Source organism: Eubalaena glacialis, chromosome 8 (genome assembly GCF_028564815.1).
Source record: "Eubalaena glacialis isolate mEubGla1 chromosome 8, mEubGla1.1.hap2.+ XY, whole genome shotgun sequence".
In the NCBI taxonomy this organism is placed as follows: domain Eukaryota; kingdom Metazoa; phylum Chordata; class Mammalia; order Artiodactyla; family Balaenidae; genus Eubalaena; species Eubalaena glacialis.
The window spans coordinates 7,310,893-7,338,272 of NC_083723.1; the positions used below are offsets into that span (position 1 = coordinate 7,310,893).

The 27,380-nt window shown below is 46.0% G+C and overlaps 1 protein-coding gene across 1 annotated transcript in view; it reads right to left on the reverse strand.

Annotated features, from left to right (window-relative positions):
- The window catches only part of VOPP1 (VOPP1 WW domain binding protein), a 100,540-nt gene extending 75,940 nt beyond the window's left edge, over positions 1-24,600 (reverse strand). The window contains exon 1 of the mRNA XM_061198328.1: positions 24,354-24,600. Coding sequence (XP_061054311.1) covers positions 24,354-24,407 — 54 coding nt within the window. The 5' untranslated portion in view covers positions 24,408-24,600. The remainder of the gene's footprint in view (positions 1-24,353) is intronic.
- Positions 24,601-27,380: the final 2,780 nt, after the last annotated feature.

A 27,380-nucleotide genomic window follows, 5' to 3' on the forward strand; every position in this document is an offset into this window, starting at 1 on the left:
CAGGGTAACTGCAGGGACTGACTGCCCTGACCAGGAAAACAGTCCCTGGGTCATCCACATCAAGACTGGGCTGCTTTCCAGGATGCTCCCAGAGCCCAGGTCCCTGAGGACCACAGGGCCGGGGTCAAGGGGCCAGAACAGCCGAGCAGAAAGAAGGAGGACACCGGAAAACACGGTGCTTGGGAGAGGGCACAGCATCAGTCCAAGAACTCCCGGCAGAATCCCACTTCCTATCATTGCGCAACTCAGTCCAGCCCAACACCAGCCGAGAGGCCAATCTACCCGGCGTGAGAGCCGGGACAAAAGGGTGGACTCTTGGTCCGCCTCCGAGAGGACATCAGCCAACACCCAGTGAACGCACACATGTGCTAGTGTCTTAAACCTCTGCGTCTTGTAACGTGGGGAAAATGTATTTTTGTTCAAATAAGCAAACATATAATATTTGACCCTGTAGTCATATACACTGTGGGAGGGAGTATAAATTTGGCTTAAAAAGTAAACTTTCTGAAAGTCAGTCTGGTAAGACATATCAGATGCCTTTAAATCTGTCAATAGGGACTTCCCTGGCGGGCCAGTGGTTAAGACTTCACCTTCCAATGCAGGGGGTGCAGGTTCGATCCCTGGTCAGGGAGCTAAGATCCCACATGCCTCGCAGCCAAAAAAACCAAAACATAAAACAGAAGCAATATTGTAACAAATTCAATAAAGACTTTAAAAATGGTCCACTTCGGGGTCGTTCCTGGTGGCGCAGTGGTTAAGAATCCGCCTGCCAATGCAGGGGACACAGGTTCGAGCCCTGGTCCGGGAAGATCCCACATGCCACAGAGAAACTAAGCCCATGCGCCACAACTACTGAGCCTGGGCTCTAGAGCTTGCGAGCCACAACTACTGAGCCTGCGCGCCACAACTACTGAAGCCCACGTGCCTAGAGCCCGTGCTGCACAACGAGAGAAGCCACCACAGTGAGAAGCATGCACACTGCAAGGAAGAGCAGCCCCTGCTCGCCGCAGCTAGAGGAAGCCCGCGTGCAGCAACAAAGACCCCATGCAGCCAAAAATAAATAAATAAATTTATTTTTTTAAAAAAAACGGTCAACTTCATTCTTTTTTTTTTTTTCATTTATTTGTTTTTGGCTGCGTTGGGTCTTTGCTGCTGCGCGTGGGCTTTCTCTAGTTGCGGCGAGCGGGGGCTACTCTTTGTTGCAATGCGCGGGCTTCTCACTGCGGTGGCTTCTCTTGTTGCAGAGCACGGGCTCTAGGCACGTGGGCTCAGTAGTTGTGGCGCACGGGCTTAGTTGCTCCGCGGCATGTGGGATCTTCCCGGACCAGGGCTCGAACCCGTGTCCCCTGCATTGGCAGGTGGATTCTTAACCACTGCGCCACCAGGAAAGCCCTCCACTTCATTTTTTAAAAAAAAAAAATCTGTCAATGAGCTCTGGTCTGGTTATCCCATTTCTAGAAATCTATCTTAAAAACAAATCCAAAATGCACAAAGATGCTTATCTTAGGATTCTTAAAACACAGGAAAATGGGGAACAAGCTAAATACTCAACATCAGGAGAACGGATGAGTCAATCAATAGCCACATCATGAAATATTATACAGCTACTACAATGTTTACAGGTAATTTAAAACGGAACGGAAGTGATCATGACAGGAGAATACAAAACTTTATACATGTTATGACCGCTGTATGAAGAATGCAAAGAAAATGGCTGGAAGGAAAACGTCATTCGACATTGACAGCTCCCGTCTTGGTGAATTATGAGACATGGTTTTGTTTCTTTGTGTATTTCTCTACTTTAAAATTATTCCATGATTAGAATGCATTAGTTTTATTTTCATAATAAACGTAGCAATGTTTTAACTATGAAGTTGGAAAGTCAGAGATTACACTGGCTTGAAGCATCAGGACAGGCTTCCCAGGAGAGGCTGTATTTGAAGTGAGAACAGAAAGACAAGGAGAGAGGGCGTTCCCAGAGTGGGGAACAGCGCCACCAGTAGCAAAGGGACAGGTGCTTCTCTGGAAACACTGAGCACTCCAGTTTGGTTGGCAAATCACCTACAAATTTCCTAGTGGGCTGAAACAGCACGAGACGTGTTCTGTGCCAAATCAGATTCTGAGCACACCCCATATCCCAAAGGTCAATTTTCCCATCCAAGCAAATGTCTAAAGTGCACAAAAATAAATGGAGAAGGGTCGTCTTATTCCTTCCTCCCAAGGGAAGCCCTGAGTGGGGAGGGGTCCACGAGGTGGAGGAAGCGGGCTTGGATTCCCTTTGGTACAGGAAGAAGGCAAATGGAAACACAGTGAAGGAGGAAATGGAAGTTGGGGCAGGAGGACAATACAAAGTGGGTGCTGAACTGATAAAGGGTGGAGAGGTGGAGGGACAGCGCTGGAAGCCAGGTCAGAGACCAGCGACACAGGACGAAGGCCATGGTAGGACCCGCTGCCGTTGAGGCCTGGGCCTTCTGCTGGTTTTTAACATGCATTGCATGGGTAAGGCACTCCATTAAAGGACTAGATGAGATGGAGAAACACGAGCGATGTTTGGATTTAGGAACAGCAAGGAGAGAAGTTAGGTAATTTCAAAAGCTCTGCAAAAAATGCCTCTCCCGCAAGAAGCTTAAATTGCCTTCACAGGCTGTCCTCTTCACACTGTCTCTAGAAATGGGGTGGCAAATATTTTCCTCCCCACCTTCAATTGAATGGCTGTCCCTATCAGAAAGCATATGACATTTTAAGGACAGAAGGCACGGTCTACTAAATGTCTCTTACCCGGCAGACCTTCACACTCACACACCCCCGGCAAGACGTGCACGAGTTCCCCTGGGTTACAAATGAAGTCCAGGAAAGCTAAGCAACACGCCCCAAAACAAAATGCTAGAAGTCAGTTTAAAACTCAAGTCTGCCTGGCTCCAAAGTTGCCCTTTTCCTACCACATTACATCACCTCCCAAAACTGGGGGAGACCTCAGGTCATGCAGTCTGATCTACCAGGCAGCTGACGGAGATTCACTCACAGAAGAAAGTGATAAGGCAGCCGGTGGAGCCCTGTTCTCCCAGGAGATGTCCAAGTGCCAACTGTGCTAAACTCAGAAAGTTGACAGAACACTGTGAAGAAGAGACACAGGATGCCCTAGACTGTACCCTTGAGCCCAAAGAGAAAAGTACACACAGCACTGGCCGCAAAGTGCTGATGAACGATGACATGCTTTAGGAAAGACATGCGACCAAGACCTGCGCCTCACACGAGTTGAAGTCAGGGCGGAGCTCTCTGTCTGGGTGTCAATGTTGCTACAGCAAAAAAGGCAAACGCTTGACAACATAATTACAACTGTCAATCTTCCTACAAGGAATTAAACTTGGAAACCATTCAGGGAGCAATAATAGGTGCAGGCGTTAACTGCATCTCATAACCTTTTTCCCAGCGTGTGTTACACTACCAGGAGGTTATTGCTGGAAAGGAACCATCGTTCATCTGTCGTACCGGCTAATTTTAAATTTTGAACTCAAGATTTTTTTTTTTTTTCGCAAAAAGGAGAGGTTTAGGGGAAAGTTTTTAATGCCTCTAGTCCCTAGCAATTATAGTTCCGCCACCTAGCAGAATTTAATGGGGATGTATTTTCATTTCCACTTTTGCACCACTTGGGAGGAAGAGTCAGGGCAGGGCTGGTGGCATTCTCACCAGTGAAAAATCTTTGTGAGAGGCCTGCTTTCAAAGTGAGGGAAATAAAAAAAAGACTAGCCTGGGGAGCCAGAGGCCGTTTACCTATAACATAGACCCTAAGACAAGGTTACTAGGCTTGGCTGTAAGCGCCAATTCACCTCCTGCCAAACAAACAACATTTAGATTACAGACCTAGGCCTAAAGATTTTGGTTTTGCTTTAAATATTTCCCGGAACAAAACCAATGAGACACACTGGGGCTCCCCTCAACCCTACCAGACGCCCCCGGTCCCTATCCTCAACCCCAGCAGCTCCATGCCTGCACACACCATGGCTGCTTAGGTCATTCACCACCACATGAGAAGCCCTCCCAACCTCTGATTCCACTGGTATCACCGTGCTCCGTGTCCTACACCCTACACACACACGCACATACACACACACACACACACACACACACACACATTCATCACACTCTTCCTAAGCCACACAGCCAGGCATCGTTTCCTTCCAGACCCTGGAGCCTCACAGCAGGGCTGTTCCCAAGTCTGTCCTGGTCGGCACCACGGACGGCACACTGCACAACACTGTGGGTGCCATTTAGAAAGACTCTGCTCTGACAGGCATATCCTGGTTGCATCTTAGCAACGCTGCCCACCCTGTTCAAAATTTACAATCTTGGATCTCTTTCCCTCCAACCCTTTGTGATTTCCAAAAAGTGAACCCTTATCCAGAACTGTGATCACGGGTAAAGAGAGGAGAGGCAGAGAGAACGAGCCATTCAGAGGCCCTCCTCCCCCATTTACTGCTGACGAGACAGGCTCTAAAACTCGTACAGTGATCAGTTAATTCTCGGAAGATAAAAAAACACACTTAAAAATGTGTGACGTCTGCTGCCTCAGTCTTAGACACAGCACCTGGTCAGGGCAAGGGCGTGGAGTCAGCAAGGCTTGGGACAGGACAGAAACACCACACATCACCTAAGGAATGGACGGGGCACCGATGGGCACTTTGAACTAAGCTAAGGGTGGGTGAAATTTTAGGTTCATTCATGGATTTCAAATAAGGAAGTGACAGCTTGGGTTAGGGTTTCAAGAGATCACACAGGCAGAAGGAAGAGGGCCGTCCACAGGGAGAACAGCCAGGACTGAGGCAGGCACACAGGACGGAGGCCTGAGAGAGGTGCATTCTAGAACCTTGGAGGAAGAGTCAACAGAACTGCAGAGAATGCAGAGAGGGCGGGGCTGGAGTGGTCCAGGTTTCTGGAGCAGCCTCCTGGGTGGGTGGTGTGGCCACTGACCAAGATGAAAACCAACAGGGGCCACTTGGAGAAAGGATGGGCTCTGTTTCAGATACAGGGTCTGAGAGATTTCTATTAGACAACTGGATCAATAAGGGCTGTCACTCAGCAGGGAGTTCTTGGGCTAGAAACATAGATTCTGGAGACATTGGCGTAAATACTGTGATTGAAGATTTAGAGGTGAATGAGATTCCTCGGGATCTTTCAGAGAATGAGAAGAGGAGGAGGTGCTCAACCAAGCCTAGAAGACATGAGCATCGAAGGTGCAGACGAGAGGTCGGGATGGGGATGGTGAAAGAAGAGCCCCTGAGGAGGGATGCTGCTGTGCGCTGGGAAGAAGAGCTTCATGAACAGGTGCTGCCTCCAAGTTAGCCCATTACACTGAAACATGCTTGTAAGCCAAAGGGCGATCCACCTGAAACTTAAGGTACACAGAGAAATACACCTTTAAAAAGACTTTTAAAAAAGTATCAGCCTGTCTGCAGACTTCGGAGAAGTAGTAAAAAAAAAAAAAAAGGGGAAGGAAAGCAGCGAAACATGGGGCTGGGATAGAAGGTGAGGGTGCGGGGGATTGAGCAAGGCGGGGGCCCTGTGTCGACACCCCCCTCACCCGTCAGCACTGCTGCCCCCTCCCTTCTCCCCGGCTCAAACCCCAGCCCTTGAAGGACAACACGTATAACAGATGCTGACTTGCAACAATCACTAACCTTTAGTGCCTCAGCTTCCCCACACGGGAAAGCTGAAAAGAAAGCTCCTACCATCTTCTTTGACTGCACACGTGACCTTTAATAAATCACTTAACTTCTCAACCTTAGTTTGCACCCTGTAAAGTGGAGTGACATTTACAAGGTTCCCGCGGGGAACACAAGTAAGGTACACAACTAAGACAGTGCGCGGCACACTGAGTGCAGATGGGATCCGGCTCTTATGGGTGCGAGTGCCATCTTAGTCCAAGGTATTGTTCTAGGTGGCCCTTTCCCTAAGTGTCCGAGTATCAAAAGCTAAGTATGGGCTCCTCATCTCCCTGCCCCATACCTCATTATTAAATATAGTAGTAGTGGCTAATTATTTTCACAGGAGTGGCATGCCTTTGGCTGAGAACGTAATTCTTTATGATGAGTTTTAAAAAGAAAACCAAATTTCACTCACATAATTTCTACTTACCAAGGCCTTTCAAGGATTATAATCCTACTGATTTAAAGACTGCTTGGGACTTCCCTGGCAGTCCAGAGGTTAAGACTCCACGCTTCCACTGCAGGGGGGCACAGGTTCGATCCCTGGTGGGGGAACTGAGAACGAAGATCCCATATACTATGCAGCCAAAAAAAAAAAAAAAAAGACTGCTTGCACTAGCATTCCTTCAATGAGCTCTACTAATGAAAATAAACAGAGGAAATAAATATAAATTAATGAATAATGCCAAGGAGTTCATAAACCAAAACCCACTTGTTTGTTTGTTTTCTTTTATATGTGCTCTAAGATATTTTCCAACAGATTTTCATAATAATTTCTACATGGCAATGCCACAATGGGTATGTGTGCAGGGACCAAGCAGTCACATTTATGAATACAAGGCGCTCGCCTAGCACCTCTGCAGCCTGCTTCTGGAGTCCTCCACTCCCACAGCGCCTGTCAAGCCCCCTTAAACCTTCCCTGACCCATGGTGGCACAAAGCACTGGGCCAAACAGGCTGGGCCCCGACTGCAGCCTACCTAGCAAGGTAGGGGTTTGCGGGGGCTGGTGGGGGGCAGCTCAGCAGGAGATGTGACTCAAAGGCCACAAAGACAACCCAATGAGGCACTCTGGTTCCTGAGCTACCTTCCAGATCTTAAGCTTGTTTATCTGTTTCTGGATTCCATGAACCAAAATTCCCATATTCCCCATTTCCGTATACTATTTACAATAAAGATATATCACTTAGGGTAACATGGCTGAATTTCTCAGACTCTGAGAATGAAAAAGTTCTAAACGTGAACCATCCAGCAGGAACTCCTTCCAGGGCAGCCCAGACAGGGCCCGCAGAGAAGAAAACATTATTATTATATGAACGTAAACACCTGGGGCAGGGGAACCAACAGTATTTAAGAACACAAACTCTGAAGTCAGTCTGACGAGGTTGGAATCCTGGCTCTAGCTAGAAAACCTTGGACAAGCTTCTTAATCTCCTGTGCCTCACCTGGTTCACCTGCAAAATGGATATAATGCAGCACTGAACTCAGAGAAGGGTGGTAGAGATGAAGTGTCAAATGTTTAAAGCCGTGCTTAGCAGGATATCAGCAAGATGGTTGAATAGAAAGTGCCCAGCTCACATCCCCCACGTAAAGAACAAACTAACATCCATCCACAGACAAAAGTGTCTTCATGGGAGCTTTGGGATCCAGGTACAAAGTTGCAAAACCCTAGTGAAGCCCAAGACCAAGAAGAGTCGCTTGGAGAAGGCAGGCTCACTGACAGTGGCCCTGGCTACAGACCGAAAGCAGCCCTTCCCCCATGGACTCGGCTGTGGCCCAGCTTGGCCATGGTCCTGCACAGAGCCATGCTGCCTAGGGACTAGGAGGTGCCACCCTGTCTATGCCCCTGTATAGATCTCCAACCTCAGACCCAACTGCAGATCTGAAGCGGTCCTGTGACCTGGCCCCAGCCCCAGGGACCCAGCAATACCCACCTTTGCCCCTGGTAGCAGGACTGCAGACTTCAGTCCCAGCTGCAGACCCTCAAGGGGCCCTATGACTTGATTCCAGGCCCAATATGCCATGGCCCAGGGGCAATACCGCCCACCCAGGAAACCAGTGTGAGACACGCCTGTCCGAGCCCCCACTGGCAGGTCTGCTGACCTCAGTTCTGATTGCAAATCCTGAAGCAGCCCTGTGACCCTATTCTAACGCCCCTCTACCCTGGTCCCAGAGGCAGTGCTGCCTACCCAGAGACCTGGTGGGAGCACGCTTAGGGATACAGCGGACGCCACCCTCATCCATGACCCTGGTAACAGGCCCATCAACTGCAGACCTAGAAATGGCACCGTGACCAGGCTGCTCAACCACAGTCCTGGAGGCAGGCCCATCACCCAGGTAATAGACAGGATTCAAACCATCTGCATCTCCAATAACAGGCCTGCCAATGGTGAACACAACTGCAGACCTGGCAGCAGCCAAGTGACCAGGCTCTAGCCCTGCTCAAATGCAATCCCTGAGGCAGTCCCATCAGCCTGGGGACAGAGCAGCAGAAGGTCTTTACCTACTAAAACCAGCCTGTAAAGACAGGAAGAGGTGTTCGCTCCTTCAAATGCACAGACATCAACACAAGGCTACCTGGATAACAATGCATCAGGCAAACATGACCCACCACAGGAAACTAATAAAGCTCCAGTAACCAACCATAAAGAATTGGAAATCTATGACTTGCCTCACAAAGAATTCAAAATAATTGTCTTAAGGAAGCTCAATAAGCTACAAGAGAACACAGATAGACAACTCAACAAAATTAGGATAACAATACATGAACAAGATGAGAATTTCAAAAAAAAGAAATCATAAAAAAAGACCCAAACAGAAATTCTGGAACTGAGGAACACAATGAATGAAATGAAAAATCCAACAGATTTCTTCAACACTACTTGACCAAGAAGAAGAAAGAATCTGTGAACTCAAAAACAGGTCATTTGAAATTATCCAGTCAGAGCGGGGGAAAAAAATGAAACATAGTGAAGAACGCCTATGGGATTTATGGGACACCATCAAGCAACTCAATAGATGCACTATGGGACTCTGAAAAGGAGAAAAGAGAGAGAAAGGACCAGAAAGTTTATTTAAAGAAGTAATGGCTGAAACTTTCCCAAATCTTGAGATGGATATGCCCATCCAGGTTCCTGAAGCTCAAAGGTCCCCAAACAGGATCAACCCAAAGAATGTTACACAGAAACACATTATAATTAAATTATCAACAGTCAAAGACAAAGAGAAAATTTTAAAAGCAGCAAGAGAAAAAAGGATTTATGATATACAAAGGAACCCTTATAAGGCTATAAGTGGATTTCTCAGCAGAAAACTTACAAGCCAGGAGACAGTGGGAAAATATATTCAAAGTGATGAAAGAAAAAGATGATCAATGAAGAATACTATACCCAGCAAAGCTGCCCTTCAGAAATGAAGACAAGACAAAGACTTTCTCAGACAAACAAAATCACCACTAGATGATGGTGGTGACTAGGGAATCATCACCACTAGACCTGTCTTACAAGAAACGCTAAAGGGCATTCTTCAAGAGGAAGAAAGGAACAAAGAAACTACAAAAAAGTCAGAAAATACTGAACAAAATGGCAAGAGTAAGTTCTTACCTGTCAATAACGACTTTAAATGTAAACAGATTAAATTATCCAATCAAGAAAACAAAGTGGCTAAATGAATGAGAATACAATATCCAACTATATGCTGCATGCAAGAGACTCAAGCTTTAAAAGTACACATAAGCTTAAAGGGATGGAAGAAGATATTCCATGCAAATGTTAACCAAAAGAGAGCAGGAGGGGCTACACAGTTGTCCCTCTTAACAACACCGCACCAGTGTTGAACTGTGCTAGTCCACTGTCACGCAGATGTTTTTTGATAAATACGTACACAGTACTACACGATCCACAGTTGGTTGAATTTGTGAATGCGGAATCTTGAATACAGAGGGCTCACTGTAACGTTACATGCAGTTGGCACCCCTAACCCCCATTGTTCAAGGGTAAACTGTTCTTATATTAGACAAAATTGACCTTAAGTCAAAACTGTCAAAAGAGACAAAGAAGGTCATTACATAATGATAAAAGGTCAATTCAACAGGAAACTATAAGTTATAAATATATATTTACCCAACATCAAAGCATCTAAATACATAAAGCAAATACTGACAGATCTGAAGGGAGAAACAGACAGCAACACAATAATAACAGGAGAGTTCAGTATCCCACTCTCAAAATGGATAAGTCACCCAAAGAGAATACCCGTAAGGAAACAGCAGAACTGAACAACACTATAGACCAAATAGACCTAACAGACATATACAGAACTTTCCATCAACAACAGAAGAATACACACACTTCTCAAGTGCACACAGAACATTCTGCAAGACAGATCACATCATAGTTCACAAAACAGGCTGTAAAAATTTCAAACAGATCAAAGCATTACAAGTTCAAAGCCTTAAATGTTAAGACCTGAAACTGTAAAACACCCAGAAAAAAACATAGGGAAAAAGCTCCTTGACATGGGTCTTGGCAGTATTTTTTTGAATATGACACCAAAAGCAGAGGCAACAAAAGTAAAAATAAACAAGTGTGATTACATCTAACTAAATAATTTCTGCACAGCAAAGGAAACAATCAACAAAATGAAAAGGCAACCTGCAGAGGGGTATAAAATACTTGTAAACCAAACCTGATAAGGGGTTAATATCTAAAATATACAAGAAACTCATACAACTCAGTAACAAAAAAATAAAACAAACAAACAAAAAAACAATAAATAACCCAATAAAATTAGGCAAAGTACCTGAAAATACATTTTCCCAGAGAAGACATACAGATGGCCAACGGGTACATGAAAAGCTGCTCAACATCACTAATTATCAGGGAAATGTAAATCAAAACCACAATGAGATATCACCTAACACCTGCTATAATGGCTATTGTCAAAAACACAAGAGAACAAATGTTGGCAAGGATGTGGAGCAAAGGGAACACTTGCACACTGCTAATTGGAATGTAAACTGGTGTAGCCATTATGGAAAACAGTATGGAGATTCCTCAACAAATTAAGAATAGAGCTACCATATGATTCAACAATCCCACCTCTGGGTACAAATCCAAAAGAAATAAAATCACTATCTTGAAGAGATATCTGAACCCTCATGTTCACTGCAGCATTATTTGCAATAGCTAAGATAAGGAAACAACCCTAGTGTCCATCAATGGATGAATAGATAAAGAAAACACTTATATATGTAAATAAACATTTTAAACATATGCAACATATTTATATATAATACATATTTATGTAAAATAAAATTTAATATATTTATATGTTAATTTAAATTTTACATATTTATATATTATATGTATTTATTTAAATAAAATAATGTTTAAATAAATATACATGTATTTAAATAAATTTATTTATTTAAAATATATAATGTTATATGTATAATGGAATACTATACAGTCTTTAAAAAGAAGAATATACTGGGACTTCCCTGGCGGTCCAGTGGTTAAGACTTTGCCTTCCAATTCCAGGGATGCGGTTCGATCCCTGGTCAGAGAGCTAAGATCCCACACGAGTTGCAGCCAAAAAACCAAAAAACATAAAACAGAAGCAATATTGTAACAAATTCAATAAAAACTTTAAAAATGATCCAAATCAAAAAAAAAGAATCTTAAAAAAAAAAAGAACATCCTGCCACTTAACAACATAGGTGAACCTGGAGGGCATTATGCTACGTGAAATAAGACAACTCACAAAGACAAATACTACATAACCTTACTTATATGTGGAATGTAAAAAAGTTAAACTCATAAAAGCAGAGAGCAGAATGGCGGTTGCCAAGAGTTGAGAGGATGGGGAAATGAAAAGGTGTTGGTCAAAGGGTACAGAAATTCAGTTATGTGGGATGAGTAAGTTCTGGAGATGTAATGTACAGCATGGTGACTGTAATTGATAAAACTGTACTTGAAATTTTCTGAGAGAGTTGATCTTAAGTGTTCTCACCACACATACACAAGGGGACGTGACGTGATGAAGTGTTAGTGAGCTTGATTGCGGTGATCATTTCACAATGTATACACATATCAAACCATCACATTATACTCCTTAAATATATATAATTTTAATTTGTCAAGTATACCTCAGTAAAGCTGGAAAAAAGAGAAAAAGAAAATTTGAAAGTATCAAAAATTAAAAAAAAAATAGTCTTTGGCACATAGTAAACACATAGTAAGTGCTAGTTATCACATCATCACCATCATCGCTCATAAATCAGAGAAAGTAAATAATGTTGGAGAGTTTTAAAAATACTCTAAGATGTTTCAAAAAAGTAATTAATGCCACATACTAGCAAGAAGGTTTCTATATGTGTTTATATCTGAATCACTGGACTGATTTTTGATTCGAAAATGCTGGTCCTTGAGGACCCATCTAACACCATCCTCCTCCAAAACGAGTTTCCCATTGGGAAATATTAAGTCGGAAGGAGGGGAACCAAGTCATACCGCTAGGCCAGAACAGAACAAACACATCTATGTCCTAACAGAGATGCTGCGGAAGTTGATTTATTTGCATATCATGAAGGACTGTCGCAACCCACAATGCAACCACAAGGACAGAATCCTGTTACTCAGGGCTGAAAGCCTTCTGGTCGATACACAGTCTAATGAGTACTCCATAATTAGAGGTACACAAGAAAATCCTTCTATTTTTTCACATGTTTACTTTAAACTCTTCCCCAGAGAAATAAATGTAAACTCATACAATAATGTGAATGTTTCACACCTGCTGACTTGTTTACATGTGCACAACTGCACGGAAGATACTGCTTTCATCAGTGGGGGGACTCTGCCACCCTGTAAATGCCCTGTTAATACCAATTCCAACCATCTCTGCTCAGGAGACGGCTTTCCCAGGAGCCGTGATCTCCCTGTACAGAGGTAGCGTGACTGTGCATTGCGCTGTGCAACCTCCCCCCTCCCATGTTCCCCCACATATCCGCCCACACTCTCACCCCGGCCTCCTTGTAGCCAAAGACCCCACAGAGTAAGGACTTCAGACCATGGCCTAAAACACAGCAGGCTAAAGGGACAACACCTGACCCTAGCATCACTGGTGAAGCTGACCATCAAAGAAAGAGCTATTTTAGTGTCCTCAGACCTTTTCAGCAATAATAATGCAGACTTGCTAAAAACCAGAGGAGAAAGCAAAGGGAAGGTCAGAGTTCAAGGTCAGAGAGAAGCTAGCTTCACTGAAAAGCTTTAAATGACTTTAAGTTTCCTTCTGAAGACTTACGTGGATTAATTATATCTGTGCTCAAAGTACACAGACAACTTAGGTCAGGTGGATGTCAGGTGTTAGGTGGACAGTCAAGGTTTCCTTTATTCCGGTTCCCTCACCTCTCTGAGATGATGATTTCAATGAGATCCTGAGCCAACTACCAGAAGAAGAACTAGACACACAACCAATTCTGATCACAAGGGAGGGATCCAGAAAAGATCTCAATTCTAGTTGTGACAATCATCACTAAATAAACCTACCTCTACTCTTGGCAGCTGTACGAAATACGTCACCACCAGGTCATGCTGACACTTGGAAAGGGACCAGATGGAGGCCTAATGAAGAGGCTGACCCCTCTAGTCTTATAGGAGAAGTATGACTCCTGTCCAGGAGGAAGTCTCCAAGAACAGCCACTGCCCACAGGGCTGACCACATGGCAGCCTGACCAGCTGCCACAGTGATGGCCTCTCACACCCAGCTCAGCTGACCGAAGCCCAGGTGTCATGACTTTGAACACCAGTTCCTTTCCTGCAAGAAAGTGGTAAAAGCATCAAGTACATCAAGTAACCTGTGGTCTCAATTCCACATACTGTTAAAAATGCAATTTCTAGACCTTAACCCCCATAGGCCCTCTTTCCTAAAACTGACCTGCCTGAGAACACAGGCTCTGGGGAAGATGCTGGTCAAGTGGCCATGCTAGTTCCCCCTTCACAACCACCCTTCTCCTCTTTACAAAGCAAGGTACACCTCCCACCCATTCCTACTCTTACAGGATGTGCTGGTCTAGAACTGAAAACTGTTCAGGGTATCTTTCTAAAGCCACTGCAAATACTGGTATCAACTCTGTTAAGGAGACATTACCCTGCCGCGTGTTAAAATGGTAAGGAAGACTTTATTCAAGACTATTGCACCAGGGGAGAGTGTGATGGAGCTCAGTCCCAAACTCAAAAAGGACAAGTGGGGATTTACAGCCAAGGAGCAGAGTGAAGGAGTCAAGGGACGGAAAATCACTAAGAGGACATATCAAGGGGAGGGGCATTCTTGCTAAGTTGATTTAACAGAATTCTTGCTGAAGGCAGGTCAAAGTAATTGGATATCAAGGACAGGGGGATAATTTAGCAAGATTCTTGCTAAACGTGGGTCAGTGCAGACAGGCGAAGAAGGCCAGGGAGAGGCCCAGTCAAGAAGACAGCACAGAGGAACCTCCCTGAAGTTCCGTCAAGTAGACTACCTTCGTCAACACATACTTTACACCTCAGGTGCTCTCAAATTCTTTGCTTTTAATTAAATTGAAAAATGACCTGATCATAGTTTGCTGTGAGGTTTGGGCACATTACTCAGAAGAAGTTCAATATGAAACTTCTTCCATTTCTACCAGTGACACATGATCCAACTGAAAAAATAAAATCCTCCTCCACCTCACTCAGAAAATTATTGCCAGTAAACTCTTCTGTTTACTAATATTCAGTGTGTAATATATTTACAGTGTTTCCATCAAATGTGTAATAACTGTAATGATCACTCTGTTAGTAAATTTTTAATCTTTTAATCGTTTATCTGAGGAAACGTTTTAAAAATTAACTCAAGATATATATTTTTGTTACCAAAAAAAGGATAGCAAAAACAGACTTTCAAGCATAGATTTCATTAGATTGAAGTTCTGTGTGGGAAGCAGAATGGAAGCAGAAGATCTAAGAGAAAAGGAAGTGATGTAAAATTTCCAACTGTTGAAGATGAGCTTTTTGCATATTTTTAAAGGAATGATAATGCACACCCTAAAAGTTGAGAATTATGTTTTGTTCAGCAGATACACTGAGGACTTAAGCCCTGGAGACAGGCTCTCAGGTATCTCTAAGGGACTATTCTGAAGCGGTCAGGGAGGAGCCAAGAGATAGATATATAGAGAGAGAGAGATATCTGTATCTCTCTCTTTCTCTAAAAACAACAACAACAAAACCCCCCAGGTAGTTGAAACATCAAAAGATTACTGTTAAAGAAAACCAAGCATCTCAAGTTAATGAATTTAGCACTTTTCTATGTATGGGAAGATGCAAGAGTCTAGGCTCTTTGAAATCACTCCTTTGATCTGCATCTTAACTACTTAGGGCCAGTAACCTGTTTTTTTCTATCCTGAATCCCCTCAGGGCACACAGTCTTGGGAGGCTGCAGTGGCTGAGGGCTTGATGGCCGCAACAACCTTTGTTTACTGACGTGGCAGGTGACATTCTTCCTCTACAATAATCAGTATCAAATTGCTACTGGTATTTAAATTCCACTGGATACACTGAGTGCTGTTCTAGTTCAGTTTTCGATAGTTAATTTTCACAATACACAAGAGATCAAATCCAATCATCTCACTGGATCCAATTCATTAGTCATTAAAAATCTGTAATAAAAAAGATTGCATGTCAACTCAAAACATATGTGCAGGGGTATATAGTTTTTGAAAATTCCTTAAGGGAGTATACAAACAAAAGGTTGGACACTCTCTGAGCTAGAGAAAAATGGTCAGGAGGAAAGTGACAAGAAATGTAAAAAAGAACAATAGAAAGAAGCCAGGGTTCCGGAAAAAGAATCCTGAACCGCTTGGAATGTACCTCTAAGTTGGTAGAGAGCAGCTGAGGTTGCAGAGATTTTAACCAAGTGGGGAGACCCTGCAGCAGTGTGAGAACGATGCCCTGAGGCTGTGGGACTTGCTTCACACACCCCACCCCCTTCTCATCCGCTGGTTTTCTATCCAACTTAGGAAACAAAGTACCACAACTAGGAACTTTCACAAACCCTCACAAGCAAACTCCCACACTCCCTGCCCCCTGCCCATAAGAGTTTAAGATCTGTCCCCACCCTCTCCAGGAAGCCATAGTTTGATTCTTTGGACAACACCGTCATAAATCACAAAATACCCAGAGACGGAGACCAGCTAAAGAGCCAAAGGGTTTCACTCAACTTTCCTCCCAGTTAGTTAAAAGTCAAGGTGTTACCTTTGTGGATGCTGCCTTCTGCCCCGCCATCCAAAAAGCATCGAAGGGGAAGAGAATACTAGTTTGAACCCTTTTATTGCTTTACCCAGAGCAAAAATTAAGAGCCAAAGAGGGTAGTAATCACAATCTTCCTTTCCCTTGTTTTTGACCCTAATGACCAAGTTCCTTTTCAATCTAGTCACAGATATACTAAAAAGGAAGGAAAGCACAATTTTTAAATAAAAAGGTATTTTTGGAGCCCTCTCTCCGTTTTGGCAGGGAACCTGGGCAAGGCACCTTGCTTAGAAACAACTGACAACGTTCACAATGTTGGTCCAAACTGTGCAGAGCTAAATTCCAAGTGGTGGATTTTCCCAGAGCTTCCCTCTACCCTGGGGGCACTTCTCTTCTTACAGGGGACTCAGTTGAGTCCACGAGAGCCTAAGTAATTTACCCAAAAGACTCCCAGCCAATACACAAAGAGCTGAGATTCCACAGCACATCGCTATGTTGCCATCTGCTAGGGTCTGAATGTTCACGTCCCCTCAAAATTCACACTGAAATGCTAACGCCAATGTGGTGGGATTAAGAAGTAGGGGCACTTAGGGTGTGATTAGATCGCAAGGGTGGAGCCCTCGCGAGTGGGATAGATGCTTTTATAAAAGAGGCCCCACAGAGACTGCTTACCCTTCCACCATGTGAAGACACAGCCAGAGGTGCCAGCTTTGGACCAGGAAGAGGGCCCTCACCGAACTGGACCTTGCTGGTGCCTTGACTGACCTCCCAGCCTCCAGAAATTTTGTTGTTTATAAACTACCCGGTAGGTAGTATTTTGTAGTTTGTTATAACAGCTCAAATGCACTAAGACACCATCTAAACAAGAAACTTAACTACCATCACGTGTCTTCTGTGCCTCAAGTACACAATCGATCAATTTCAAAGCTGTTTTATAAGATACTACTTCTTTGTTCTGGTCTGAGGATGTTGTGCTCTAATCAAGAGCTTTGAAGTATGTAGCTGCACTTCATGAAAATACATATATTCATATTCATTGCCTCCCTGTATTCGCTGACCACTTGACTCCTTAACCCCAACCAGCAAAGGTCACCGTGTCCTACTGACCAAACACAACGGCCTTGCATAAGGCTCTCAACTGCTCTGCAGCATGAGTGCAGATAACTCCCAAATTTAGATATCTTGCTAGACTCTTGTTGGATCTTTCCTCACCGAGGGCAGATGATCTAACACTTCAAAACAATGCACATTTAAAGCTAAATTCTGACTTTTTACAATTAAGGACATCAATACTCTCCAAGTCAAAATCTCAATCAGGGACTTTCCTGGTGGCACAGTGGTTAAGAATCCGTCTGCCAATGCAGGGGACACGGGGTCGAGCCCTGGTCCGGGAAGATCCCACGTGCCGCGGAGCAACTAAGCCCGTGAGCCACAACTACTGAACCTGCGCTCTAGAGCCTGCGAGCCACAACTACTGAGCCCGCAAGCCACAACTACTGAGCCCGTGTGCCTAGAGGCCGTGCTCCACAACAAAGAGAAGCCACCGCAAGGAGAAGCCCGCGCACCACAATGAAGAGTAGCCCCCGCTCGCCGCAACTAGAGAAAGCCTGTGCACAGCAACGAAGATCCAACGCAGCCAAAAATTAATTAATTAATTAATTAACTTTAAAAAAATCTCAGTCATCTACTTCAACCCAGATGTAAGTCTCCATCTTTGACTTGGCTCGATTTAACATTTTTATTACTCCATTGGACAAAGCCGACAACGGTAATGATAATCAAATCCGTATATGGCACAAAACCATAAAGGGTACTGGATTTTAAAAAAGAGTATTCAAACAGAGGTTGACAGGCTTAAGAAGATGAGATGAAGGAAGTAATGTAAAATAGAATTAATATATAGTCCTCAATTTAGGTTTTATATATTATACTCAACACTCTACAACTGTTATGAGGATTTGTGGGTTACCACCAACAGATGTTAAAAACATTTGTGTCACTGCAAACTCAATGTAAATCTCTTGGCTTATCTTATCTGCATAATGCAAAGGTCCAAACAAGGGCTGTGACAGTGCCAGTGAGACCACATCTACAAAACAGAGCGTCCTTATTGTTCAAACAAGTCCCAGTGGGGAAGAGATGGGAGGCAAGCCAAAGGCTGCATGACAAAATGCACTCAACACTGAACTCATTCCTTCTAAAACGGTGCACCAACACCGCAGCCCACTTAACACAACCAGCTCCATAATCAACCTCCGGTGTCAGGATCACAGGCAAGTACAACACAACTACCACATAGATGGACAGCAAAGTGACCTTGCAGATCTCGCAAAGATACATGAAGTCCATGGAAGAGACAAAAGAGTCTGGCAGGTACCCGTTAATAATGACCCAACAGATGCCCAAAACAGAATGATATGAATAAAAAAGACCAAGAGAAGCTAGAGGTGGACGTATGGCGGGGTTTGATTACTTGAGCAAATAATTCTGGAAAAAAAAGAAAAGTCCCTTACTATGATCATGCCACTAACTTTCAAGGTCAAGTGAAGACTATGCTATTATGCATCACAGACTTTTATCAGAAAAATTAATCTCCCCCGCCCAAATTGATTCAATTCTAAAAATGGGTACTTGGGATGGAATTAACTTATTTTTATTATCTGGGCTTTGTTTTTCCAAATTAAGCTGAAATTTTTTCCTCACTATTAACTATGAAATTTTGATCCCTGTTTTAAGTGGATTCACTTTGAGTGGCCTTTTTCTAGGACCAGTTTTTTCAGACAGTGATGATTTCCTGACCACTGTTCATCCAGTTTGGCAGTTTTCAGAGGGCAGCTGTGAAGACGGTGAGATGATTCAAAACCACATCTTGTGAGAAATAACAGAAGGAAATGATGCCTGGAGAAGAACACGGGGCGGGGAGCAGGGGGGTGCGCGGAGACCAGCACAGCTGTGTTCAACTGAGGGACTGTCATTGTGATCATATTTATTCTGAAAAGCCCAAGGGTACAGAACCAGGCCCAGGTAGAAACAATGCAGACATTTCTACTCAGTATAACAGAAAACTTCAACAACTAAAGTTGTCCAAAAAGTTGATGTCTTGCTTTGAGACAGTGAGTTTCCATCACTAGAGGTGTTCAAATAATGATTAGCTCTAAGTCCTAACACACAAGGCCCCCCTTCAGAGTCATAGCTAATCAACTACCTTCCCCTCTCCTACTGTAGACCTAGTCAGCTCCCTCCCGCAGGGTCATTACCACGGTTCTTTTTACTCATTCAAATATTTACTGAGTCCTTACTGTGTGCCAGGCACTGTTCCAGGAGCTGGGGATACTTCAGTTAACAAAATGGATCAAAACCTTTGCTCCTATAATGTGTAGATTGTGGAAGGTAAATTCCATCATGTTTTGAAGGTAATAGATACAGAGAAAGGAGAGAATTGGTCAGAGCCAGAGTGCTGGGAGGAGAATTGGGTTGGAATTTTATATAGGGTGGTCAAGGTAGGCCTCATCAAAAGGGTGACATTTGAGGCCTCACTGAGAGGATAAATGTAGGTTCTAAGAAAATGACTTGCCATCCCATGGCTAGATAATCCAGTGGCCAATAGCCTAATCCATGTGCTTCTAGAGTCACGGCCCCCTAGTTGGTCTTTATAGGTTTGCACAAGCCACAGGAAAGCAAGGGCCAATTAGGGCCCCAAGTCAGGGCCCAGAGCCCCAGGCCCTCCTCACACACCCAGAGCCAGTTTCCCCCAGTTCAGAGTGGAGCCCTCGCCACCAGGTTTACGTATCACTGCCAACCCTCGTCCTCAGCACCCAGCCTCCGTGGAGCTTCCATAGATAACAAATCCCTACAGTCTTCTCTTTCACTCAAATTGCATGTTGCTCAGATTCTAAAAACTCTAAAGAGTGGGAAGATTGCAGTAGTTTATTTCAGAAAATTGGCATCCAAGGGCTGCCACATTCATTGCAATTCCAGGGTACAAAAAACATTTGGCATGAGACAAAAAACACTCTTAAACATGACTTGGTTCTAATTTCAAGACTCCTGGGCATCAAAATACAAAGGATTTTAGAAAAACACTCAGTAATCCTGTGAATTTCCCTAGTTTCAAAAGACAATGTTCCCTTTCCAGCCCTCTCTCCCTAAGAGAAGACCACTCCTTTTTCTAACCCAAGAAGGGATGTTCTTTGGCCAGAATAACTTTGAAACACATGGCGGCCTCACTTAAAGGTTTCCAGCTTTGGGTTCCAGGGGAGGAGCAGAAAGATACTGATGCCGGTCTCTTGAATAAAATAACCTAGTACAGAGTTCTCTCCCCCACGGATGGATGCAGCAGAACCCCCAACCCTGGCACAGGGGGAATTTGTACTAAATAGTACACTACACATTTCTGGGCTCATTTCAGTAAGGACAGAACGCATAACAAATACTGCTCAGTATATTACAGAAGTGTCAACAACCTGACCTCTAGAAAGAGACTGCTGTGACAATATCCAGAAAACCACGTATTCTGACAAAAGCCCACGGGGGGGGCATACGCTCAGCACCTAATGACTCCCCAGGTTCTACTAAGCCATACTCAGGCTTGGAACCGCTTTTCTTCTTCAGTTTCTATGCTGCGGCTGCAACCCAGTGCACTAGGAGACTGGTTCACCAGGGCTACTGGGAGACAGCTCAGCCCGGTCACTGTTTCTGCAGCCACTGTTCACAGGGCCTCACACAGACCAGTGGACAGAAGGACAACACACAACTTTAGAATTTCATGACCCAAGAAGAGCCGTGGGATTCCCCTATTCTGTGGCCTCCCCCATGGCCCACGTGCCTGGGCTATCTACCCAGCTGGCACAGAGCGACTGGGGAGGAGGGAAGATGAAATAAGGGTCCTCACCAGCTTCTCATGCGATTCACAGGCAAGTCCAGGTTCACAGAAAGGAAAGGTCACTTCAGTAATGAGCTCCCCAGAAGCCTCCCTGGGGAAGGGATGACGCTGCCCCCCAGCCTGTTCCTACTTACAGCTCTGCCTGGGCTTTGGGGTGAGCACACACCGGGGCTTCCAGGACAGTCCTGCTGATGCCCTGCTGTGCCGGCACGACTGCTAACAATCCCCAGCGTCACTCTCCAGTGTCATAGTTTGGATGCTAAATTATATGGTCCCCTAAATGGAGCCGAGTTCCTAGAGGGGATTTTGCTGGTTTACCTGTTTTCATGGGACCATACCTGTCCAAGTCTACCACTGGCCTCGGGACAGACCGAGTACAGATTCTCTCCATATCTCTGTGTCCAGCAGTGGGAGAGGCTGAAGCAAAGGATGGGGCGGTCGGAGCCCCTCTGCCTGGGTTAGCATCTCAAGCCCGCACACGTCACAGCAGTGAGACTGTGGACAAGCTCTTTAACATCCCCATTTGACACAAAAATGGGACTAAAAGTAACTGCTAAGAAGATTAAGGAGTTAATATTTGTAAAGTGCTTAGAACACAGGGGAAGCACTCTGTCTGCTAAGTGAAAAACCAATACGCAGTCTAGCTGTCTAACAGGTAAGTGAACTATAGAAGGATGTGAGGCAGAGGAGGAAAGCCCTTCTGAAAACAACTTTTAGACACCCTCCATGCTCAAGGACTTCTCCCGAGCACACCGCCCCCGCCCCAAGCCCGCCCCACACAACCCTCAGCGGTGCTGCCTAGGAACAGGATGCCAGAGGGCCAGGGCAGCATAAAGGCTGCCAGGCGGTTTATGGTCAACTACACTCCAGCCACAGTGAAACCAGCTCAAGCAGAACAAAGAAACGAAGACAAGTATTCCAGGTTGCAGCTGGCTGTCAGAAGCCTTCAAACATCTCCCTCAATTGTCTTCGGCCCTCAAATTGAAGAGAGTTCTTTCTTTGCCTCTTCACATACTCGGCAAAGGAAATAGCACATTTATGTATGTGATTCAGGACTTCAAAAGCATCAGAGGCGTACTGATAGCAACCAATATTAGATGAAATTCAGAGCAACCCACTTAAGATGAAAACATCTCAGATACATAACTCACGTGTAAGATTCCATGTGATACATTAGAAAGAAATCTCCTTAATTCCTCAGAGAGACACCTCTCTACCACAAACAAAATAGGTGCTTGAGACAGTCATGTAAAAGTGGTCTACACCACGCCATCCCATGAAAACAAAAATTACCAATCATCTAGATATCTGACTTTGTGAAAGCATCAATTTCCTCCTTTAAATTTTAGTGTTGTCACAGTTCGGCTTAATATCATTTGAACCTTTCAGGCCTGATTTGAACTCTCTCTTAAGATGATAAATTCCTGAAGAACGTCACTTGCCATTTCAGTAAACAAAACAAAGGATGTTGCAGCCATCTAGCCAGCAGCCACTGTGGTCTCCCAGACTGTGCACCCAGAGGGGATTCAGGATGGAGAAAAACAGGATACTGGCCCCAGATAGCTGAGGTGCATATCAAAGGAATGATTTCATTATGCTCAAACTCTTACAACTTCCCATACATAGAAAAGTGTTAAATTCATTAACCTGAGATGTCTGGTTTTCTTTAATAGTAATCTTTTGATGTTCCAACTACCTGCGGTTTTTTTGTTTGGTTTTTGTTTTTGTTTGGCAAACACTCCTCTATAGGGGGCTTCCCTAGTGGCGCAGTGGTTAAGAATTCCCCTGCCAATGCAGGGAACACAGGTTCGAGCCCTGGTCTGGGAAGATCCCACATGCTGCGGAGCAACTAAGCCCATGCACCACGGCTACTGAGCCTGCGCTCTAGAGCCCGCGAGCCACAACCACTGAGCCCGCGCGCCCAACTACTGAAGCCCGTGTGCCTAGAGCCCATGCTCCGCAACAAGAGAAACCACCGCAACGAGAAACCGCGCACCGCAACTAAGAGTAGCCCCTGCTCACCACAACCAGAGAAAGCCCGCGCACGGCAACGAAGACCCAACGCAGCCAAAAATAAATAAATAATTTTATATTAGAAAAACCCTCCTCTGTATCCTCCCTTAACCCTTCGGAGCAGTTCCTCCCTCCGAGTGATCTGAGAGACTGTGTCCCGGGCTTAAGTATTTTGAAAAGAACTGAGTCCCTGAAGCAGTCTAGGCTACATACAAGACACAGCACCACACACACTAAAGACGTGCAGGAGGCAGAACCAACGAAATGCTAGGTAATTTCACCAAGTGCTGATTTAAAAGTGGGGGGATCTCATGTGTAGGTACAGATGCATGCGTTTTTATGTGAATAGTGGTCTCAGATTCACTTCTCTATTATCTGTCTGGTGACCACCCAGGAGATGTGATACCTAAGGTCATAAAATTCTGAATCAACGAAAAGGACGCAAGTGGAGGGCACTCCACAAACACATGAACCACTCAGCCAGGGAGACAGAAGAACAAAAACAGGAAGTCTTTGCTATGGCGGAGCCGGGCGCAAGAAACTTTTCCATCAACCTTCTTTTCAGGAGAGCTCAGACTCTCCCTCCCAACATCTTGTAACATTGATTTCCCTATACATGAAGAAAACCAAGGAGTCGTTTCCAGAGTTTTACTACCTAAAACAGAAAACGTATGATCCTCATCACCCATTTACTTTGACTTCATTAATTTAATAAAATTTCCTTCAAAATAATGGAAGTGAGCAGGGAATGGAACAAACCTTAATCCAGACTGCACCCTAGGGCCCCACTGGCTCCCATTTTAAAGAACCCGCTTTAGCAAGAAGGGGTGGCCGCCATCCGAGGGCGCAACTTTCCGGCCGGGGGCGGCCGAGGTCCCCACGAGGTTGCGGTCACCCGCAATTCCTCCGCCGTTGCTTCAACAAGTTCCTGTCTCGGCTCCAAAAGGCCACACCCACCAGCCCGGCTCTTCGGGGGTTTTCTCTCGCATCGAAGACTCTGCGCTTCATCCTCACCGGCGGGGACATTTCCTCCTGCTCGGTCCCGCCATCTCACTCGCGGACCCGTGACACCTCCCTCATCCACGTCTCCGCGCGGTCGCGCCCCGACCCGGCGGCGCCCCCGCCCCAGCCCCCGCCCCAGCCCCCGCCCCAGCCCCAAACCGCTGGTCGCCCCGACTCTGCGCCTGCGCCGCTTCAGGGACCACCCGCCCGCCAGCCCCACCGACCCGGGCCCCCGGGGGAGGGGAGGGGAGGGGCCGGGCGCACAGCGCGCAAAGGGTGCTCCCGGGTCCTCCCTACGCGCGAGAATCGGTAACGCGGGGCGGGGGGAACGGAGGGCCGTCGGAGGAGCGGGGAGGGCGCGGACGCCTTCCGCACGGGGGCTCGTGCGGGTCCGTGAGGCCGTGGCTCTCGGCCCTCAGCCTTCAGGGCTCCCGCACACGGTCTCCCGGGCGCCTCGGTGCCGCTCCCGCTCAGCCCCGCCCGGCCCGGCCCTACCTCCACGAGCAGCCCCAGCAGCAGCGCCGCCGCACTCCCGGCCAGGCGGCCCATGGCTGCGCGTCCTCCTGGTCGCAGGCCCGTGTCGGCAGCACGTCCCCTGCGAGGGGGCCAGCCGGCTGGCGGGCGGGATTCCGGCCCGGAGTCGCAGAGGCTCGGGCTGGCGGGCGGGGAGCCGGGCTGAGCCGCGAAGCCCTCGCCGCGAAGCCCTCGCCGCGCGCGCCCCCGGCTCGCGCGCCCCCGGCTCAGCTACGGGGTGTCAGGGTCAGCCCCGCCGGAGTGCGCGCGCCAGGAGCTGGGAGATGAGTCGCGGAGGCCGGCGAATGGGAGGGGAGGGGCCAGCTGTTTCCTCCCTCCTAGGAGACCGCCCTGTCACCCCTGAATAGACCTGGTAAGGTTTTTAAAAGAAGCAAAGTCTGCGCGGAGTGAGGCTCGTTCCAGAGGGAGTTACGTGAACCCGTTGTGTGCCTCCAGATTCTTCACTGTCCCTCCCATCCCTGCACACCGTGGGGGCGGTGCACCCTCCCGACGTGTGACGGCAAGGACAGCCAAAGGATGAGGAGGCAGACGGAGAATGGAAGAATCCCTGCGCCTCACCTCTCGCTTAGATGTGGTGCTTTCATGCCCGCATCCTCCTGTGCTGGCCCTGCCTGTACTCCCCGCACAATTGGCCCACATTGAAGCCCACCCTCCCGCTAGTAAGTTTGCGATGTCCTTGCCTCTGATGAACTGACTTTCCTCCCCCCACTACCTCGTACCTACCATGTTTTTTTCACAACATGGCTCAGATTCCATCTCATTTATACAGTTATTCAACAAGCATTTATTGAACTTGTAAGTTGTACCAGACCCTGAGCTGGAGAGCCAGTACATAGAAGGGGGCAAGAAAACTCTGCCTGGTGTCTAAAGGGAGAGATAGTCACACGAATAGGATGCAAAGTGCTGAGTGCACAGACCAGGGGATACAGGATAATAAAGGACATGAACCTACCGGTGACTGGAGGTGAAGGGAGGGGTCAGGGAAATCGATGTTACCTAACGCACGTCCCAAACGCTTTCCAGACTTCAACATATGTACTCGTCTGATGACTATAAAACATGCACCACCAGACCACACCTGTTGGAACCAGAACTTGCAAGTCAAGCAGAAAAGATGCTTGGTGGCCTTCATTGTCATGGTATTACACTACCAGACAAGACCACCAAGGGTCCTGCCTGGGATTTTAGTAACTTTGATTTACTATTTTAAATGAGGGCATTTTATTACTCTTTTAAGGGTAGAAGTTAACTTGTAGAAAACCAAACACAAGCTTTGTTGTGTAATAGAGATGCAAATTTTTTCCTCCAGTGGTGATGTAAATAATTTTATCTGGTAAAAATGCAAATGACCTCTGCCAGCTCAGAACCTTAACCAGGTTTCTGCTTGATTTATCGATCTCATCCCAAGAGTTTCCTTTTCTCCTCTTTTTCACTGGCTATGTATACATAGTCAGTTGCCTGCATTCTCTTTTGAAGCAGCTTTGTCATCCTCTGGTTCCCTCATTAATGGGTTGTTGACCTGAAACAAATAAGACTGCCATTTATTTCTACGGCAAAGATGGGTTTATTTGGGATCATTAATGCAAGTTTGTGTGCCCAAAGCACAGTGAGGCCAAACAAACTAAAACGTCAGAGTTTGGAACAGAGAAAGGATTATTGCAAGGCCATGCAAGGAGATGAGGTGACTCATTCCCTGAAAAGCCTTGAGCTCCCCAAAGGGCTTCGGCAAAGCATTTTTAAAGGCCAAGAGGGGGGTGGGGGGGGGGTCGCAGAGTAGGTGATCAGCTTGTGCACAGTTCTCTGATTGGCTGATGGTGAGACAGCAGGGTGGTGTCACAGGGGTTAACATTATCAGTCCTTAGGCTCCAGGAGGCCTGGGGCTATGTGCTCAGATCATCAAGTAGTTCTTCCATTTGGCGGGGGAGGGGGGGTAGTGTTTCACATCTGCAAAACCACTCAGGAAATGTGCATCCCATACTATTATCTAGGTACTTCAGAGAGGAGCTAAAGCAGAGGGTACGGGGGAAGGCCTGTCCCCAGAAGGCCCCATAGGGTCCTGCTCAGTTACAAGATCAGCAGAGAACTACAGTTTGAGGTATAGGACCATGGCTAGCCACATGCAAGGCCCAGCAGGAAAAAGAAAGAGTATACTTTGGGGAATTCCCTAGTGGTCCGGCGGTTAGGCATCCGCGATTTCACTGCCAAGGGCGCAGGTTCAATCCCTGGTTGGGGAACTAAGATCCTGCAAGCTGTGTGGCATGGCCAAAATAAAATTTAAAAATTAAAAATAAAGAGTATACTTTTATAGAGGGGAAAAAGGAAGTTGGTGAAACCAAGCAGGACCCTATGGGGCCCTCCTGAGTACAAATCCTATCTGTTTCCCCAATTTCTTGTTTGTAGGAAAAAGGCCTTAGCCTCCTATACGGTCCTGAATACCAAAGGGCAGATTCAAACAATTGCTAATCAGGGAATGCGGAAACAAAGCAGGAGCAATCAAGAAACAATAGTACAGTGATTAAAGCAGGGTGTGGGTTCCTCCTCAAGGCATATACATAACAATATCTTTGAGTTCTTCTGCAGGAGCTAAGGCCCCCAGTCAGGTGGAGGATGGTAACTTCAGGCTGAGCACAAGGTTCCTGGAGCACCGCCCTGTTACCTCACCACCAACCAATCAGAAGAAAGTCACACACCCTGCAGCCCTCACCCCAAATTTTGCCTGTAAAAACTTCTCTCCGAAAACCGTCGAGGAGGTCAGGTTTTTTGAGCACGAGCTGCCCATTCTCCTTACTTGGCCCTGCAATAAACCTTCCTTTGCTCCAAATTCAGACATTTTGGTTTGTTTGGACTCATTGTGCATTGGACACATGAGCTTGTGTCCAGTAACATTGGGGCGGCTAAAGTAAAGAGTCCGTTGTGTTTTTCTACCTGAGTCCTTTCCCAGAAAGAAGAGGAGTCTTTCTTCTTCCTGCTGGGCTCTGCTATCATCAC